The sequence below is a fragment of the Orbicella faveolata genome, unplaced genomic scaffold, assembly GCF_042242905.1.
Source record: "Orbicella faveolata isolate gen_17 unplaced genomic scaffold, um_ofav_v1 contig_4, whole genome shotgun sequence".
In the NCBI taxonomy this organism is placed as follows: Eukaryota; Metazoa; Cnidaria; class Anthozoa; order Scleractinia; family Merulinidae; genus Orbicella; species Orbicella faveolata.
In genome coordinates this window covers 1,638,552-1,659,545 of record NW_028301569.1, presented here as the reverse complement: position 1 = coordinate 1,659,545, position 20,994 = coordinate 1,638,552, and the positions used below count along the sequence as shown (strand labels likewise).

General features: G+C 41.4%; 2 protein-coding genes and 1 pseudogene across 2 annotated transcripts in view; all 3 read right to left on the bottom strand.

Annotated features, from left to right (window-relative positions):
- The window catches only part of LOC110052202 (protein polybromo-1-like), a 218,513-nt gene that overhangs the window by 172,825 nt on the left and 24,694 nt on the right, over nt 1–20,994 (bottom strand). The window contains exon 6 of the mRNA XM_020758318.2: nt 16,384–16,549. Coding sequence (XP_020613977.2) covers nt 16,384–16,549 — 166 coding nt within the window. The remainder of the gene's footprint in view (nt 1–16,383; nt 16,550–20,994) is intronic.
- On the bottom strand, nt 8,783–12,506 carry LOC149100887 (uncharacterized). Its single transcript, XM_089276391.1, has 3 exons — nt 12,186–12,506; nt 11,476–11,586; nt 8,783–11,281 (listed from the first exon to the last, which is right to left on the bottom strand). The coding sequence occupies exons 1-3, from the start codon at nt 12,504–12,506 to the stop codon at nt 10,544–10,546; spliced, it is 1,170 nt and encodes a 389-aa protein (XP_089132517.1). The 3' UTR covers nt 8,783–10,543.
- Nucleotides 13,745–16,373, bottom strand: LOC149100886 (uncharacterized; annotated as a pseudogene).

Below are 20,994 nucleotides of genomic sequence, written 5' to 3'. Positions count from 1 at the left end.
AAACTCAACTTCATCTGCTCAGTATGCAGACCAGGTAGAACGTTTCTTCGTCAAATGATCAAACTTCTGTCAAAAGGGTCTCACCTGAGCCATCATATCCATCTTACTAAGCGGTTCTTCAAAGACATTGAATGGTGGCTGTCATTTCTCTGATTGGAATGGTCGCAGTTTGTTCTATGATGAACAGTGGCTCAGTAACATGTGCCTACACCTGTTTACTGATGCCTGTGCTGAGTCCTTTGGAGCCTTATTTGGCACCGCTTGGCTCTGTGCAACACTTCATGTCAGTATCCCCAGTCGTCGCTCCATAATGTACAAAGAACTTTACGCCATCACCATGGCCATGACAGTGTGGGCCCCCTCCCTTAGCCTCACAAAGTTCTTTGTTGCATTGTGACAATCAATCAGTCGTGCGCATTCTGACCTTCCGTTCCAGCAAATGTCGCCACATTATGTCCCTTACACATTATCTTTTCTTCATCTGCGCCAAGTTTAACATTGTTTTGAAGGCTGTACACATCCCTGGGATACTAAATTCTGCTTCTGATGCCTTATCTTGATTACAGGTCCAACGCTTTCGCAAGTTGGTGCCCGACGCAGACCTCCTACCTACACCAGTCTTTCCGCTGAACTTGGCCGACAATACCCATCGCACATACAGTTCCGCACAACGCCAGTACCTCACATTCTGCAAAACACATGACTTCACTGCCGTTCCAGCATCCGAAGAAACACTCTCCTTGTTTGTGGCCTTCTTAGCCGACCATTTAAAACCACAATCTATTAAAGTGTACCTTGCCGGCGTATGTGTGCTACACATCAGTCACGGATTTCATAATCCTCTTACTCACACTATTAAGCTACAACAAACATTGAGAGGAATTGAACGCATACACTCCAGTCTACCCAAGCAGAAATTACTGATAACCTTTGACCTTCTGTGTCACCTACAATATTTCATCGAGCTGCACCCCAAAGACGATACAGTTTACTGGGCAGCTGTGACCACCGCCCACTTTCTGCTCCTACGCGCGGGAGAATTTACCGTCACAAGCAAAACTTCTTATGATGCCGAGACCTTACTCTGCCTACAGGATGTCAGCCTTCACACCACGCAAACTGGTGATGAATATGTAGCTCTACACCTGCGAAAATCGAAGACTGATCAACAACACCGTGGAGTGGTCCTATATGTTGGTCTTGCTCACCACACTGTTTATGCAGTCTGCACCTTAAAGACCAATCTACACCTTCAACATGCTCATCCACGTTCTACCCCCAGCAGCCCATTGTTTCGACTTTCCTCCGGACTCCCACTAGCACGCAGAGATCTCACCACTTTCCTTTCAACGCTGCTCCAACTCAAGGGTCTAGACCCTCAACATTACAGTGGACACAGTTTTTGCATTGGTGGTGCAACTTCTGCTACCATCGCAGAACTGAACGATTATGAGATCAAACTGCTTGGTCGCTGGTCCTCCAACTGCTATAAAAGATACATTCGCTCTCCCTTAAGTCTCTTCCTAATGGTTGCTCCTTGTATCGCACAGACGAAGGACATTCCTTACCAATATGCGTCTCATTATCACTCCAGCACTTAGTTTTCATTGGGCCACATTTTGGGCAGTTTGTTTTGTGTCCCAATATATACATTACATTAAACTGCTCGTTTGAGGCCCAAACCTGTGCGCTGTTCTTCTTGTGGTGAGGGGCAGGGACATTAACTTGCAATTAATTACCATTTGTCAAGACAGCTCTCAGATTTTACTGTAGTGTTTTACGTTGATTTTTGCTCATTTTAAATTAAATAATACATTTAAGTTGCGAACATGACAATTTTACTCTTCACGTTAACATTTGTAGCTTGATACTTTTGTTTTCCTTGCAAAGGTATGTAACCCAAAACTCTTGTTTTCTCGAAAACACAGGAAAGATGTGCTAGTATTCTTTTCACCGCTGGAGATAAATGGGAGAAAGTTGAATGTCGGATGAAGAAATGGAAGAGGAACAATTTGCTTTATTTAAAATGCAAACTTTCTTTTGAACGATAAACAGGAACTAATCTAATTATCAAATTGTCACGGAACAGCACGTTCTGTTTCCACCTTTGGCATTAACAATAAAACCACTTAAATTTAAAATACACACTGATATTGATTAATACAACCGAGGAGTGCTTCAACAAGAGGTATTGAAAGTAAACAACGCTACTTGACCGAGATTATATCCTTCATCGGTGAACAATTCCCCTAAAAGACTGATAAAATTTATGCCTTCAGTAGGTGCCATGGAGTCTGCAGATACATTTGAGCAGTTTCCTGGGTTTTTTGTTCAATTTGACAAGTTTTAATGCCACTTACTCGGGAGAGTTTCGGCTGAGGGTATGAACATTTTGGTCTCTTTGATGGAGACAATTAAAGGATGAAATAAACGCACTAGTATAGTTTGGAAACAATGGATGATATTTCTTGAACCAAGTTACGCATAATTCCAAAAGACACGCAGTCACAGTAACATACTTGTATCATGCGTATGACTAGAACACATGCGTATGACTTATTAGGGTTCTACCACAAGGAAAAGCGCTCAACGTTAGTGTGTGATCTTGTATGAAATGTGTCTTCCACCTGATATATGTAGTTGACACTAACGCTTAGTAATCTGCAAATATTGGTTTTGTTCTGAAGAGAAAAGTACCACAAGGAGAGCAAGGGGCTTTCCGAAACAAATATATAGCTTTTTGAAGTGATCTTAGAAGGTAGATACATGCACCATCCATTTTACGTAGTGCTCACAAGTACCTACCCCATCCTAACCCCCCCTCCTTGCTGCAAGCCTAATTAATTAATTAACTGAAATTAATTAATTAAACAAACATTAAAGTTTACACCATATTTCCATAGTGCCATATTGCCATAGTGCCATAGTGCTTTAGCGACATCAACCCCCAAGCCATCTCAATAGTGCACTCTGCACTAAAAACGTAAGGCCAAATTTCATAATGTCGAGTTCTTCTTCAGGCAATTTGTAAGACAAAATGTTGACAACTGTGTCTTTGTGAGTGAAAGGAGCAGAAGAATTCCTTGTGACGCCCATAAGCACCTTGACAAATTCGTTGACTTTTCACTCAACACTGTTTTGTGTGAATTTCTTGAGAATAAACAGGTCATGCTGTTAAAAACCTTATCACAGTAAACACAATGAAAGCGTTATGCTTCCAGTCGCATTGCAGAATGCAATTTGAACTGGATGCCCTGCTCTGACCCACGTTGTATATATACAGTGAGATATTGATAAAGTGTCTTGAATCTGTAAGAAACTCGCATTTCCAAAATCAATGACACCAAACGGTGTCAATAATATTTATCATCTGTTTTGTACCTGTCTCTTGAAGCCAAAATTGATTAACCCTTTACCCCCTAAGGCGAACAGCAGTTTTTCCCAAATCAGCAAATAAAGACACTGCCTGTGTACAATATGCCATGCATGTATATGTATAGCGTGATTTGAAACAAGTCTTGCATTCCATTTGCATCCTGAAAAAGGAACAAAAAACTTCTGGGGGTGGTCAACTATGTCTTGGATGGGAGGGGGTCAAATTTTTATAACTTCAATGAGCAGATCTTCACAAGACAATTTTCATGGCAAAAATTCATAGAAATCTATCAAATATTCACAAAGTTATGACCTTGTGTGCCAATTTGCACTCTTAGGGGGTAAAGGATTAACCCGCCAGTTGCCTGAACCGTATCTATCTACCTATCCATCTTCACAGGAATCTTACACTAGGAACGCTAAGAATGGTTACACAGGAATGTTTCAACTCTCCTATTACCTAAAGCAGTCAAAGGGACTAAAGTCACGTGGACACAAGGCAAAAGATGGTTCCCAAAGGTAACAATTTTTTTAAATCCTGAAAGTAACAGTCCTCCCAAAAGTAAAGATGAAGATTACCACTTTTAACTTTTTATTTCATGTGTTACATGTCTGCTTTGTCTGAAACTACTGTGTATTGCTGAAAAAAAATTTTACCCATACGAAAGTAACAGCTGCCTGTGAGTAACAGATACTCAAAAATAGCAGCCCCTTTTGACTGCTTAAGTCTGCAGAATTCTATGGTATCACACCTAGAAATCAAGAACATGTAATCTAATATTTTATTTTAGTGTAAATTTACCAGACTGCTGGGCTACTCACTACAGTGCAGCTCAGATATAAGTGAACTACACATACACAATTTATATGTGTTTATAATAAAGTTTCCATATAACGCACGCTCTGATTGGCTGAAACAGCGTGCTTTATCAGAGAACAGGGCACGGATTGATGACGGTGAGTTGGCTTCCAAATTTTTGCTTCGGAATTTTGACAAATTTGACCCAAATTAAACATCCCCTGTGACTCAGACAAACGCACTGGAAGCGAGCTATTTTTCTGCAGTAAATATGGCTCACAGAGACCAATGTTAGCAACAGTAGTGTTAAAACTGTACTAAAATAACAAGTTTTGCTAGATTCCCGCCGACAAAACATGTACAGCTGTAGCGAAATTCACAAATTCTCAACCTAAACAGTGCTTCGATAAAGACATTAATTTTGTTACGAAGGCAGAAATTATACTAAGAAGTAAAACAACGACAGAAAACAATTGAACTGTCTCTGTTTATGATGAGAAGCTTTATTTTTGTAAATTTACAATTAAAAATGCTCATTTGCTCAAACAACACTTACATGCAGTGTAGTAATGCTCGTTCTCTGGTCATCTCAGCGAAGTAAACCGACGAGTGGTCAGTGCAAAACTTGCTGTGATATTCTCTTCTGTGCTCGAAGTAGAACCAGTGGGAGCCGTTAAGTCTTTCTAACTTTTACGCTAGTTCGGGCAATCTTGCTGCATGCGGCTAAAAGCCGCAAATAACTGTAGCTCCTTTCAAATTCAACCCGGCATTTTGCATTTTCATCCACAAGCTTTGAGCTCCGCGTTTCGTAATTTCCACTCGAAAAGTGCTCATTTTCATGGGCCACAATACGGCCGGATTCCTCTGGACTATAAACCTTTACCTGCCTTGAGATCCGTATTTAAAAATTAACTTAAAAGCGCACTTTGAAGGCATCGTTCTTCTCTCTAAAGCCGCTCAAACTTCTCGAAACTGAAAGCTTAGCTGAAGTTCCGTTTGTGATTGACAGCTGTCGCTTCGTTAGCCAATCAAATTATTTGAAAAATTCTAACAAGGATTGTGATTGGCTTATTTTAGCGTGCTTTATCAGGGAACAGTGCACGGCTGACGCCACTTTTGCTCGTTTAGAAAATAAAGTTTGGTTTGAAAATTCAGCCGAATGCGTGGGGAAATCATCTGATTCTTTATCATAAAACAAATAAAGAAGTCTCGACTGTGCTCTGTTCTGTTGTAAAGCACTTAGGAAGCGGTAGAGCACTCAAGAAGTAGGGAAAAACACTCGACTACATCTCGTGTTTTCCCCTACACTTCTTTCGTGCTCTACCGCTTCCTGCGTGCTTTACAACAGAACAGAGCACAGTCGGGGCTTCTTTATTTGTTAAGCATTTTGCGTATGTACGCATATGTCCATACGTCTATATACGCGCACATATATCTCTTTGTTATTCATTCCCATAAGTTTCTTTATATGAAGCATTGTTGGACAAACAAAGGACATTTCTGGGAACGAAAAAGCGTCATGAAATTTACAATTTGTGAAAACATCAATGAAGCTTATCATACATTGAGTTTTCAATCACTTCCTAAATTTACTGACAAACTACCATTTGCTTGATCTTTAGCTGCCATAAAATTGGGAAGAAAATTGAAACAGTCACTTGAACTCCTTATTTCACACCTTGTTTTCATTTATCAAATAATGTTTACTTTGCAGTTTACCGCTGTGAACAACTGGCCAGGAAAAAGAAGTACTTTGCAAATCTCAGTAAGTCCTTCCAGTTTTTGAGTGAAGTATCTTACTGTAAACACCGGCAGACAAGCCCCACCTTTTTAACTCAAAATTTTCCTTAAAAACCAGAGATGCCGCTTATCTGCGAGAACATCTGGACAACACACCATAAATATGCATAAATTTATTAACAATTTTTATCGAGTTTTTTTTAAGTTTGTAAAGCAAACTAATAAGAACTTCATGAAAGTAATAATTTCAAAGTTAGCATTGATCATTGCTTTTACAAGTTTGGTGGCTCCTATAAGAGCCGTTTTTGTTCATAAGAATAAGCTTGCATTTCTTGCTGTTAAACAATATTAGATCCTCATTACAAAATCTTTTAACTAGTTTACAGTAGTAGTAGAGGGTGAATTTGACTAACACCGGCAAATTTGTTTGACTGCTTTAGCACGACTCGTCGTCTCATGGGCTCACCAGCGAGTCAGGCTAAAGCGCTCAAAATTTGCCAGTATTTGTTGAATACACCGCCTACTCCTCGTCACACACACCTCAAAATTTCTATTTAAACAAATGTGGTGTACAAGTAAACAGAAATCGAAGAAAAATCTGTTCACAAAAGTACGGCTGAATCAATAAATTGCGAAGACCTGACACTTGGAGAAGAGGAGATTAAGAAAGAAGGAAAAAAAAGGTCTTCTATTGACAGCAAGACGTTTAAAAAGTCACCAAGTGTGTGGTCGTTTAAAGATTATCCTTGTGAAGCTTGTGGCAAAGCACTTATGCAATGCCACAATTTCACACTCATAAAAAATATCATTACAAAATGTTAGAAACAGAAAACCCTCCAAAAGAAGAATGCCCAAAATGTGGTAAAATGTTAAGCAAAAAACGGCTGTCCAAAACTATAAGAGAAATCAATTGAAGTCAAGCGCATCACCTTTGACTGCACTGAAGCCATCCCAGCGAGACACTGTATGTTTCAGTGCCCAAGCTGAATGAGAACAAGGTTCTCGTGCCTGGCTCACTGGCACTTTGCTTTGACATCGACCTTTCTGGAGGGCACACCAACAACTTTCTTGTTCAGATTGTCACGCGGGTGCTTGTTGACAAGCTGGTTGTGAAGTCCATCGGAACTATCCTGCAAGACACGGTTGGTTATAACATCTACAAAATCTTCGAAGACCTTTTCCTTTCACAGGAAAAGCAAGACAACATGCTGCTTGAGGGAATTCAGAGTGAAGACTTATGCAAGATCTGCTCAGGCGTGGGGGACAAGAAAACCTGGGGCCTCGCCCCTGAAAACAAACTGAATGAAATTTGCGGGTGCAAGTATCGCATCAGGCTTGACCAACAGATCCTTTACGACCATGGCATTTTCTATCCCCAGGCTCCTTACAATGACCTCATATTCGAACTAACCCTTGCCCCAGCTTCACAAGTGGTCAAAGGCTCTGACCCAGCAAAGCTGAAATAAAAGCTGACCAACATCCAGCTCAAGTACCAAATGATCCCCAGCAAGACACTAGCATATGAGGCACACAGCATTTGGCAGGGAGTTTGCATATGACCATGTGATTCATTCTGAAGTGGTCCCCTTCAAAAAGACACTGACACAAGGCTGAACCTCAGAGTTAACTCCCAAAGAGGGTCTACGAAAGGCATCCTCCTCCTCTTCGTAGAACCATAATACAGCTGCTGGAATCTGAGCCTTCAAGCACCCCTGTGACTGCTCCCAGTCCTGACATTCCAGCTCTTCATGAACAGCATGTAATTATTGTTTCCACAGTCAAAGCAAAAGAAGCCATCGGCATACAGCTGAAACATGAGCAGGTGAAGCAACTGAACGACAAATATGTTGAAAGGCACCACAAAAGGTATGAGACTTATGTAGGTGCCAAGACCACTGAAACCTTGACTGAAAGCTTTCTGATGTTGGCCACCAAAGTGGTTGGTGCGTTTGTGCGCCTTAAAGATGCTGAAGCTCTGCAGAATGAGCTCAAAAATGACTACATAATCACTAAAGAGTTGTCTGCTGTGGTGGGCGGTCTTGCGTTGAGATGTGGGCAGATATTCGCAGTGGCCAACGCGGTGCTGATCACAACAAACCATATCGATTTCAGTGCTGAACAGCAAAAACCTGAGCAATCCTCAGCAACTGCTGAATAATTAGCCAGCATTTGTCAGTAATAGCTGTCCAATCCCCAAGTAAATATTTTTTTATTCACCAGATATAAGCAATGGTGGATTCAGATGCAGACATACAACCTTCAGTAATGCAACCTGCTGCCACACAACCTGCAGTAATGCAACCTGCTGCCATGCAACCTACAGAACGCAACCTGCAGTCACCCAACCTGCAGTAATGCAACCTGCAGTCCGACAGGTGACTTCAAAAATTCCAACCACTAAACCAGCAAAAAACCCAAATCGAGTGGCTGCGTGCAAGGCGGTCTCTCAGAAAACAAAACAGGCTTGCTCAGAAAACTAAACAGGCTCATGAAGAACAGAAAAAAGCACTGGCTAAGGCTTGTGCCATTATTGCAAATAACCAGGCAAAAGAAACTTCAACTCCTCAAATAGCCATCACAGACACAAACACCACAAGAAATATTCTCTCCACTACTCAATGGTTCAGTGTTGTCAGCATTTTCGTTTCAATGATTGAGCTCTACTACAAACATGAAGAGATAAAGACTTTTCTTCAAGAGACCACCACAGATTCCTCTGCCCTCACCACAGGTTCTGCAGCCTCCACCTCAACCAAAAAAGGCATCCACTCTATGGATTGAAAAAATAAGTTAAACTTTAGCTTCATTTATAGACATCAATGATCCTGAAAGTTGACGTCCTACAAGTTTTTATCAGCACCTCTGCTATTTTTGGGATAGGCCTGATTTGGATTAACTTCAATGAAAAAGTTTTCAAAATGGTCCGCTATGTTATTGCCGCGCCATTCTCTAAGCGTCGGTCACAACCTGATTACGACAGCGACTATGATGACGAGGGCAACTGCAGTGATGACTGCAGCGAAGCACATCCACAGAAACCTGAAAACCCTCCATTTTACATCAATTGAAAATTTCAAACAATATAACAAAATGATCATGGACACTGCCACTCTAACTGGCTTAGCCACCGGCATCGGCTGGATTGCAAAAGATGGTCAAAGAGAACTTCACCTATGACCCAAGCAGCAACGTTACAAACTTTGCAAAGTTCACCACTGTCATAGCCGGCAGAGTTGCACTGAAACAGTACCTCAAAGACCAGAAGATTCTTCCAACCAGTTAAAAAAATAAGCATTTTGCTATTTGTGCAAATGGCTAATATCGCGATGATGATCAGAGGCGCAGTTCTTAACGCCGCTGCTTTCACCAGTGGCAACTATCTTGCAAAATATTTGTCTGGCAACAATGGAAAGGCCGCATTAGACGAGAAAAAGCGGCATGACAAAGCTCTTGAAGCTTATCAGGTGGCTTATGCCAAATACACGCATGACTGCGTCAAGCTTCTTGATTGGATGGAAACCAACAGGGAAATCAAAGAACAAGCGAAGCAGAACTTCACTAACACCAATTACGTGACCAGCCAATAACAGTCAAAGAACCCCAATTCTCTGACTTCTATCAACCCAGTGAGCAGCAGAAACAGGGCAAGTTGCTTTTTGAGGGTGGCAGTGCACTCACTCTCTGCTATGCAGCTTTTTGTTTTCTTTGAACTTTTCGGACCACACCTTGAAAGAAAAAAAAGTTGAAATGAAAGTCTGCAAAGAAATGGAAGACAAGCTCCGAAAAACCCTTTTGGCAAAAATTTCGGTTTTATAGTCTTTTTCCATTTAAAAAAATGGGTGGGATGTCCTTAAGCTATTTCTATTTCAAAATGAAGAGGCTTGTCTTGGAAATCTATTAACTCACCTTTTTCGTCTTTTACAGACAGATTCAGACTATTAATATCACTAACTTTTATTGTTTTACAAAAGTTTTTCGGGCAGAAAGTTTGTGCATAGTGTTTCAACTCTGACCAGTTTCCTGTAATTGGCACGCATTCCAGCAAACTACTGCATTTTCCGTTGTGAAAATTGTGTTTGCTTGATGCTGCATCACAGTAGATGTAATAAAAACAAGGTTTTATTACTCTTTCAAATGATATGCGAGCTGCTTCAACTTCAGACGATCCTTTTAAATCAATCAACTCGGCTAAATTTTCATCAATCATTATTGCGCTAATTTCAGTTTTTTACAATTTGCCAGTTTCCTTTGTAAATGTCTTCTTCTACTGTCTACAGACGAACAGAAAACGCGATTTTGAAATATGTGACCACATTTTGATGCGTGTAATGCCCAGGAAGGAGATTTTGTCCATTTATAACAGTCCTGTCTTGTGTTTTGTAACAAACAATTGCAACTTTTTTTCAAATTCTTCCATGCATTGAAATATGAACTGACCACTAACTTGATTTGTTTGGGGTTCTTACTGGTTTCTTCCAAAAAAACTTCATCCGAGTTTTCACGCATGTCTATCATCAGATGCATTATATTTTTTCATAGATTTTTTTGTTTTATGTCTGTAGTATCCACATAAAAGCATTTTGTTTCTTATGCCCACACTTAATGCACGGCTGGTATGGCAGACTGTTTTCAAACGAAAGGTCCTTGGAAGACAAAATGGACCCAAGCAGAGGCTGAGCTTTCCGTTTTCTTTGAACTTTTCAGAGTGTTACTATAACTGTTCTTTGGATGAGAATGGACTCCAAGCTCACAAAAGTCTACTACAGTAATAAATAGTCCGTAATAAACTACATAATAGAACTCAAGCATTCTCTGCTTTGCCAGCTGATACACAGCAATTCCGATCTTGAACAGCCGATTGATCATGATACACGGCATCCTGCTTTCCAACTCATACATTTGCCCAAGCTCATCCAGATCACTGAAGTACGCACTTCGCAACACTCTGTCCACCACCTTCTCATCCTTTGTGTAGGTCACGCTTGTTTGCCGTTCGAGCACTTCAATGAGTTTCCCATAACCACTGTTTCCCAGCAGTTTGAACACCTCAGCTAGCAGAGCTTTGCTCTTGTCCGCATCTCTGGTGCAGCGGGCTTCTGTCACCTGCTCCACAAACCAAGTGAAGATCTCCGTCGCCTGATAGTGGATCATGCGATAAACAGCTTTGATGACTGCCCCATGTTCCACATACCAATGCAACAGGCGGACATACAGCAACAGCTTTTGTGCTGACAATGCCCCTACCAGCTTTTTCCCGTCACCTCTTTTTCTGCCGGTGCGCTGCAAGTAATCCTTTATGTGTTGAGGTGCAGCTTCGTCTGGAATCTGTTTGGTGAACAAGAATGGCAGCGATTCTTCAAACTTTGGCTACAGAGCCTTTGGTGTTTTAATGTCCACTTCTGCAAACCCGAACCGTGTTCCAGCCTTTACATGTGATGTAAGCATGGTCACTGTGCCTAACGGATTTTGATACTGTAAGACCCTTTCCTTCCCCCAAGGCATGTCTCTCAACATTGTTGACAGATAAAGAGCGTTCGCGTTGTAACCAATCATTCACTTACAAACTCTTGGTTCTTTAAACCGGTGCGGTTTATACGTGTCACACCAGCTTCATGATAACGTTTGAACACAAGACTTTGCCTGCCCACAACAGCTTCTGTTAACATTTGATCCTAGCAGTATGCAGGACTACAATCATATGTGAACTCAGTTAAATGGCCTTGCTCTCCATGAGTTCTCGTAGCTCAATGGATAGAGCGCCCGCCCGGTGTTCGGGAGGTCATGGGTTCGATTCCTGTCGGGGACTCAGAATTTTTCTTTGTCCCACGCTCGTGTCATGTTGATTAATTCACCTTCACATTTCATAAGCCTCTTTGCAAGGGCTGTAAAGTTCAGCTCCCCCCCCCCCCTCCCGCTCTCTCATGCCTCTTAAGAGATAATGCAAGCTCACCCCTGGGAGGCTAACTGCATCTTTAAAGATGTTGATGTCCTTATCAGTGTAGAAGGCTCTTATCTTTTCCAAGGCTTCTAACCCTGGCGCTGCATCAAGATCGTTGCAGTAGCATAACTAATATGCAAACTTTTACATTCTCTTTTCTTTAAAGATTTTCTTGCACTCTTGGAATTCTGAAAGACTGAGGACATATTCACCATTCAATTGTAAATACAATGCTGGGTAAACCGGCAGCCCATGATACTTCAGCTTTTCAGGGCTATTGAATTACTCGTAAGGAAAACCAGATTTCTGAGCAGAGCAGTTGTACGCCTTTACCCATTTTTCGTGCCTGGTTCTTGGCCTAAGATAGTTGATAATGTCAACAAAGTGGAAGCCATTTGTCTTCATGAACATCATTGTGTTCGCCTTTTTTCCTACTTGGACATTGGTTGTTGCATCAGCCAACAGCTCTGCGAAATGCTCTTTGATCAGATTCAGGTCATAATGCCCACAGTTGAAACCAAGAACAGGCACCTGGTCGCACCATTCCACTGTGGCTCTCTGCTGCTTTCCTGGAACCAGGTCAATGTCTTCTGCCATGAACTCCACTCTTACCACGGCCCGAATGTTTCTCCCACACCTCTCTAACTCTTCCATAAACTTTCAGATCAGCTGTTTTGGGTTTCCACTGCAGATATGCGTGGGCTCGCATTTAATTGTGTTGCCAATGCTCACCAAAATTGGGACATGGGCGTTTTCACACTTGAGCAATGTTGAGACCTCGTTTCGCTGTTCTTTGTTGTGAAACGATTCAAAATCGTAGAAGAGGGCATTAAGGTAAGTTCTCATTTCTTGTTTTGGCAGAACTTCTCGCACTTTTTGATCTTCACACTCCCATTTCTCAATAACGTGGTAGCCTACCGCTTGGAGTGCTCTTGTATGTTCCACTATTGCAAGATATCTATCTTCTCAAGTTTAGTTGTGACAGACAATTTTGTTCCGGCTTTTTGTAAAACATACATGACATCAGTGCCAGTGGCAGCCATGGTATTGGAACACAGTCCTTGTAGTTGGGTCATAACCATCCACAAGTGCGCCCGCAAGCCACCTCTCACCTCTGCATGATGGATATGTTTTCCTCGCTGGCTGCTCTCTCGGATAAGCCACGCAAGTGCTGATGGTGAAGCTTTGTTGTTTGCAGAGAAAGCTCTCTCGTAAGCTGTCTGTGGAACTTTGACCTGCTTGTTTGGACAATTGATCATTGTTCTTCCTTCCGCACATGTTTAAGCATGTCTTCCCAATTTAATTAACTCTTTGCAAGCTCTCTCACGACTTATGTGCTTCGATCAGCCCACGCTCTGCAGTAAACAGCAATGCAGTGCCAAAGACACAAGTTATCGTTAAAAGTATCTAGCGCCACCATCGCACAGCCGTGAGCAAGGTTGCGCAGCCAGTCTGGCAACAACCCTGTGCCTAACATTGGTTGGTTATCGTGCACCACCTTCACTTCCGTTCCCATTTACTTGTACACCATATTTGTTTAAAAAGAAATTTTGAGGTGCGTGTGATGAGTAATAGGTAGTGTATTCAACAAATACTGGCAAATTTTGAGCACTTTAGCCTGACTTGCCGGTGAGTCCACAAGAAGGCGAGTCGCACTAACTAAAGCAGTCACAAATTTGCCAGTATTTGTCGAATATACCACCTACTACCAGGGTTGCCATTTGAGGGCAACTAAACATCCCTCGGTAGGGAATCTCCATTCTGCCACAAAGCTGTTTACTTTGTCACACTGAGCTGTGATCAAAGAAAGCTTTGAAAACTACTTGTGTCCAGTACTCCACAGTGCTGTAGCAAGGGAAAAAAAACTGGGGCGGGGGGGGGGGGGGGGCACAGAATCAAGCACCGAAGGCACGAGCTGCTATGGGGGCCTGGGGGCATTTGGAAATCTAGAAGTTCGGAAAATGCTATTTCCAGCGTTCTTCAAAAGTTATTTGTAATTTACACGTATCACGAATTACTTCCTAGACTGTCTCAGCAAAGCAGTGCAGACTGAAAAAAGTATAACACTTGTGAAGTCAATTACAAAATAACAAAACCGACTGTCTATCAAGCAAGTGTTTCACCTGTCAGAGACTCAGAGTCAGGTACTGTCTGTGTTGCCTTAGATGCAACCAGAGACTTCATCAGCATGTCGTTTTATGAAAACTTCCCAAACAAGTGCTTGCGCCACTGGTTGTACCCCACAAACAAATTGGCGACCTCCACCATGTCAATACCATCTGCCAATTCCTTGTGGACACGCAGAAGCATGAGGTAGTTGAGCCTTGTCTCTCCCGTGGTTGAGCTCAGGTAAGTCTTTAGCGCTTAAAGCGTAGAAGGAGCGCTCGCTGACAGTGTTGGTAGCTGGCATGACAAGCATAAGCTTAACAAGGGTGCAAATCTCACTCAATAAGAGTTTACGAGCATTTCTGAGTGACTGAAAAAAAGTCCAGCAGATCAGCAATGTCAAATCTGGAGGTCTGCCTGCACCATTTCTGGAAGCAGGGACAGGTGGGGTTCTAGCATGTACTGCTACAAGTCAGTATCCCTGTACACTGCCATCATTTTTGCCAGCTTTTCGTTGTGGTCTTCAACTTTTAATACATGTCTGGTTTTACTTTTGGGGCAAAAAAAACTGGGGGGCATGGGCTCCCCAGGCCCTCCCCTTGCTACGGCTCTGCTCCACCTCCTGGTGAAATGCCTGGCAACTAAGCTATAAACGAACAAATGAAAGTGTTCTTGTTGTTGAATGTGAAAAACTGACTGGAGTGAAAAAATACTGGTTGAGAAATACCAGAAGAAGATCAAACATATGTCAAAGTTAGTAGACATCATGTCCAAAGCATTATAGAGCTAAAATTATAGGTAAGAGTTTCATTTTGAAGTATTCTCTGTTTTCAGTGGTAGTGAGTTTAAGCGGGTTTACATTCAATTAACAAGAAAGGTACATGTAAAACATCTTTCTCAAGACTTTCTTTCCAAAAAACATTTTTCGCTAAAGCGGCTCACGCTGAAGGAAAGAATTGGAGGGAGGAGCCAGACCGATTTCTGTTGGCATACCAGTCAACACCACATTCTACTGCAGGAAAGAGTCTGTTGAATTATTGTGTAGAAGGCTTACAACCAAAATGTCTGAGCTTGTTGATGAAGTCAGCAACCAAGCCGTCTGTGATCAAGACACCCAGAGAAACCAGTCTAACAAGGACTATGTCGATAAGAGGTTTCACGCCAGAGACCAAGAAGTGCAAGGAGGAGACATTGTGCTGCTTAAAAAGAAGAAAGAAAACAAGCTGTCACCTTCCTATGAAAAGGCACCATAGCAGGTAATGTCTCGTTACGGGGACCAAGTGGTATTGCAATCACCACAGCGAGTTCAGTGTGAGCGAAACCTTCAGCATTAAACATTGAATATGCCAGATCAGGAGGATCAGGGACCTTCACCAAAGGATGTTGGACCACCTCCTGAACCAAAGGACAACCAAAATACCACCTAAGAAAGAGAATCCCGTACCAATGGCAGAGGCACCACCAGGTTGTACCTACTGCTGTAGCAGCCATTGAGGAGATCCAGCAGAATCACTAGCTGTCCAAAATTTCTGAGTGATTATGTTCTATATTGAACTTTGTGAAGTTTACATTGTCGCATTCATTGTGTTGTTGCAAGTGACATTTGAACATTATGAACTGATCTTCAAGGACCATGTTTATTCCCAGTCAGAGTGACTTTCTTTCGTTTTGAATACACTTGTGTATGAACCGAACGCTAAGAGCATGTTTAATTAAGGAACTACAAGTTTGTTATATTTCTATGTTGTTTGAAATTAAGCATATAACTGCAAGAAGAGAAGGATGTAGTGTATTAGTAAGGAGAGCGGTTGAACCAACAAGTGCATGTACATCTGGGACTTGTGTGAGTGTGTGTGAGCAGGAACAGACCAAGCAAGGTGTAGTAAGTTGCTCATATTAAAAGGATATGTTCTAGCCTTTGTGGCATGCCTCGGTGGCTTTGCAACACATTTCCTAAGGTGAAACAAATTCTTTTTTTTTTTTCAGTATGCATCAATCATAACCAAGCAAACTTGTTGGATTAACCTTATTATAACTGTTAAGAGTCCACTGAGTGCTGCTACCTCCAAGGGCTTCTAATTCACAAAAAAAAATAACTCTTGCATGCCTTGCGTGTTCAGTGTTGTGGTGTACTGGGAACTAGCCTACATCCGGGAACCACATGGAAACATTGTTGTTGATTAAAGCATGGTGGTTTTGCTGTGATTGCTGACTTCGTGTCGTTTTATTTTGATTACAAACACTGTATGGGTGAGTATTACAAACACTGAGTGTGCATCAGAGTGACGAATCAACTGAAATGTTAAATTAATGTATTTTACAAGGACATAACAGACCACAAATCCAAGTAAATCACAACGGTTCCAGTTCCGGTTCCTGGATTCCATATTTTCCATATGCCTCCTACAGGGTATTTTCCACAAACCTGCAGTGGAACAAAGTTGCCTTTTCCCACCATTTCCACCTTTAAAAGCATTTGGTTTGCCCTTCTCTGCTCTGTCATCTTCATTGCTTTCTCCATCTTCTTCCTCCTCATCATCATCATCATCATCATCTTCTTCTTCCTCATCCTCTTCATTACCATCTTCTTCCTGAAAGCAATAACAAAATCAAACAACTATTTATCATAATATTAACCTATGGAAATGGCATAGCTTACAACCATGCTTCTCTTTTCCACAATAAGAGAAGACTAAAGAAGAAGAAAGGAGAAAAGAAAGGGATAGTCCTGGGAATAATGAATTTTTATCTATTTTTTACATGTTTTGTATTTTTTGCAACCATATATATCTTTTAGGATTAACTAGTTTTAATTTTTATTGAATAAGTGAAACGTACTTGATCATTTCATAGAAAGTAGCGCTGTAAAAATTATTATTACTACTATTATTACAGGAGATGAACATCAACTCCTTTAATCAGGCCTTCATGGAAGCGGGAGAGAAGGTCCTTGGATTTAAAAAGAGGAAGAAGGAGGAATGGATACAAGGGGAGACCTGGGAAAAAATAGAAACAAAGAGAGGAGTCAAGCAGCGGATGAACTCCACCCAGTCAGAACACTTTCATGACCAGCTGAGGAGAAAATACTCAAAACTGGACCATCAGGTGAAAAAAATGACCAAACTAGACAAGAGAAAATTTGTAGAGTGACTGGCAGTTGAGGCAGAAGAGGCTGCTGGTAGACAAGATCTGACGACCCCATATAGAATTAACAAAATGTTAAATAATGGTTTTCAAAACAGCGATGTCCCTGTAAAAGACATAGATGGCAATGTTCTTTTGAAAGAAGCAGAAAAGCTGGCACGCTGGAGGAACATTTCGAGAGCATTCTAAATAGGCCAGAACCTGAACAAGTAGCTGAGATTCCACCGGCAGTAGAGGACTTGGATATCTGCATAGATCCACCTAACATGGAAGAGGTGAAAGTTGCCATCAAAGCGATGAAGAGCAGGAAGGCAGGTGGAGCAGATGGAGTGACAGCAGAAATGCTCAAGGCTGAAGAAACTGAAACACCATGCCTTCTGATGTGCATATTCAGAGAGATATGGGAGAGAGAGAGACGATTCCTGAAGCGTGGAAGACCAGACTCATTGTCAAATTTCCCAAAAAGGGTGATTTGGGTGACTGCAACAACTGGAGAGGCGTCACTCTGCTCCCCATTACCAGCAAGGTCTTCAGCAAGATCATCCATACAAGACTGGCTGCAACACTGGATAAGTACATCAGGCAGGAACTGGCAGGTTTCCGCCCTGGATGCTCGTGCTCTGACCACATTTTCACCCTAAGGCAAATTCTAGAGCAGAGCAAGGAATGGAATGCTCCCCTGTATGCCAACTTTATTGACTTTGAGAAGGCGTTTGACAGCATTCACCGAGATTCCCTGTGGAAGATATTAAGGCACTACGGGATTCCATCAAAGCTGGTAAATGTCATCAAGATGCTTTACAGTGACTTCAAGTCCCAGGTTATTTGCAACACAGTGCTTATGGACGCCTTCAGCGTGACCACGGGTGTGAAACAAGGGTGTATTCTCTCCCCCTTTCTGTTTATCTTGGGGATCGACTGGGTTTTGAAACAAGTGACTAGTGGTGGAAGAAGAGGGATTAGATGGACATTGACCAGTGTCTTGGAAGACCTTGATTATGCAGATGATATTGCGCTGCTCGCCCGTCGACACCAGGACATGCAGGCCAAGACCAATGCCTTGGCAACTACAGCAGGGAACTTAGGCCTGAAGATCAATATTAAGAAGACAAGGCATCTGAGGATGAGTGGCAGAACCAATAAATCCATCATGGTGAATGGGGAAGTGGTAGATGAGGCTGATCACTTTACCAACCTGGGATCTAAGGTGTCCACCGGCAGAGTTGGAGAAGAAGAGATCCTAGTCCAGATCTCAAAGGTAAGCCAGGCCTTTGCCTCACTTCCAGGCACTTGGAGATCCAGGAACATCAGCCAGAAGACAAAGATCCGATTCTTCAAAAGCAATGTCTTAAGCACTCTACTGTATCTTGCAGAATCCAGGAAGACGACCAAAACCATCAGCCACAAGCTAGAAGTCTTCCAGAACAAGTGCCTTCGCAGGATTCTCCTTATATACTGGCCCCAAACAATCTCAAACTATGAGTTGCGCAGAAGAACAGGAACAGAACCAATCACACAGCAAGTCTGCCGAAAGAGATGGAAATGGATTGGTCATGTGCTACGCATGCCAACAGCAGCACTACCACGAGTTGCCCTCAGGTGGACCCCTGATGGCCATAGAAAGAGAGGCAGACTGAAAGAAACATGGAGGAGGACAGTGGAAAAAGAGATGAAGGAGAACAGCTGGTTGTGGTTATTGTTATTGTTATTATCATCATTATTACCAATAACCACCATTATTACCATAACCACCTGTGCAAAAACCCCTCCAATGCGTAGCCGCCAAAAAAAAAGCATGTGGGGACAATTGCCTTTCCTACCCTCCCTGAAGACTTTTGGATTCCCTTATTGTACTATTGTTCTTGAGGACAAATAAACCAATCAGAATGGACTTCCTTAGCATATTTTCAGAGGACTTTATAGATCCTAGAAAGACAGTACTGTTTTCCTTCTTAAAATTGTGCGCTCACTGCAGGTAATCATGGCGCGTTACCGGCCAAATCTAAAACCTTCCAAGGTCTTGTTTTCAATCCTAGCACGGAGAAATTACTGCTTTGGGATATAATTAAGGTGGCCTCCGAATGGCAGATCAAGGAGTACAGAGTCCTCAAACTTTTCTGGTGAATAATCTTTTCTTCCTACAGCCGCCGCAAAAACATGAAGATCAGTGTGCTTTGAAGTAAGTTTGGAATAGATTTATACAGATTGCAGATTTAAAACAGCTTTACAGACTTAAGAAACAAAAATGGTAAAAAATTCAACTTTTGGAACCATTGGTATAGCCATGGGCATTAAAATGAATGGATTGGTCCGCAAAAACACAAGCTTTCCCTTTAGCGCGAAGAATTAATTTGAACATGTGGTCAAGCATCGCAGCAAGACTGAAAAATTTTGAACATTCTTTTCCTTTTAAATAGGTTTCTTCACCTCAGCCTGAATGAAAATTTATTGTTATTGAACTTCCTTTCACATTTCTTTCATTTGGTTCCCTGTATTTGGGAATTTAAGGTTGTAAAGTACCTATAAAATGAAAAATAATTCCTGCTTATTTGAAAGGTTTTTCAAAATAAAGAAGGATGGCGTTTTCCTTTTTGGAATATCCTTCTTCATTTTAGAGATATTGACATTTTGGTATTACACAAATTAGGAAAATCATAATGTCATGAGGTTTCCAACTAAAACGGTTAAATACTGAATAAAGAATATCTCTGGAAATATTGAAGCAGTGTTCTTCAAACTTGCACCAGAAATGTTCATCACAAAAGAAACAAAATGACACCTGTTGTGCTGTTGCCATAACAACAGTTTTGCCACTGGTCCTGTCTTAATTAAACTGAAATTCCCAGTTTTTGTGCTAACCAAGAACCATCTACTCCAGCCAATCTAATGATGAGAGTTAAGACAATATGGGAAGCATGTCTATTCCAAGCAGGACCCTCTGTCCCACTTTTAAGGGTTAAAAATGAGGATATTTGGTTTTTGAAAGAAAGAGACTGGAGTCAAGAGAGTTTCCATGGCAACAAAACTATGGGTGTCATTTTGTTTCTTATGTTGTAATGTACATTTTTGATGCCAAGTTTTTTTGTTTGTTTGTTTTGGTTTTTGTTTTTTTTTGCTTTGACTGTGATACTACACTTTATGTACAATGTTACAAAAACTAAAGTTACTCACGTCAAAACTTACAAATTACAAATTACAAAACCAATCAACATAGCTTACAACACTAACAATATAACAACCTTTTTTAACAGGAGTTAATTCTAAATACCAACGATATTACTAATAGGGACAAGGAGACTGGGTCAAGCATGGTAAGAGTGAAGACGTGTTCCTGCTAGCTCCATTAGAAAACTAGACGCTTTGCTGCATGTACCCAGGCAGTCATTATACTGAGAAGCAATATCTATATTGCAATTGAGCTAAATGTTCTGCATTTGAAGTTGTATGAAATTCAATCAAAATGTGCTTAAGCTATTCTGCTTTTTATTGCATTTCTTGGAATCGATTAATTGCTTATTACTCGTTTGCAAGTCTTTAGGGTGTGAAATGAGTCAAGGTCTTTATATCAACCTATATACATTTCAGTCTACTTTCCTTAGCCTTTGTCATTGTTAGTTGCGTTTCTCAAGCAAGCGAGACATTTTGAATTTCATAGTTATGGCAATGCATGACATAGACCTACGAGCGCGGTTGTCGAAATCATATATTTATCTCCTGATTTTTAGCCCATTTAGAAGTTAAAGCATTAGGAAAAGTGCTTATGTAAATGTTTGTTTGTTCAGTACAGATAATCAGTCGCCTAGATAGCCAAAGTAAGTTCCAGATATTTTCCGGCCGCAATGTAGGCGTACCGTGGAGGTACACCAACATGGCAGTTCCATACTGGTCTCTG

Bases quoted from the DNA above. Each gene is read 5' to 3' on its own strand.
- LOC149100887 (XM_089276391.1), bottom strand. From the start codon at position 12,506: ATGGAAGAGTTAGAGAGGTGTGGGAGAAACATTCGGGCCGTGGTAAGA. The intron at 11,587-12,185 runs GTAAAGGCGTAC...GCATACTGCTAG, and splicing joins GAACCAGGCACGAAAAATGG to GATCAAATGTTAACAGAAGC. The intron at 11,282-11,475 runs GTAAGTGAATGA...AAGGCTCTGTAG, and splicing joins GTTTAAAGAACCAAGAGTTT to CCAAAGTTTGAAGAATCGCT.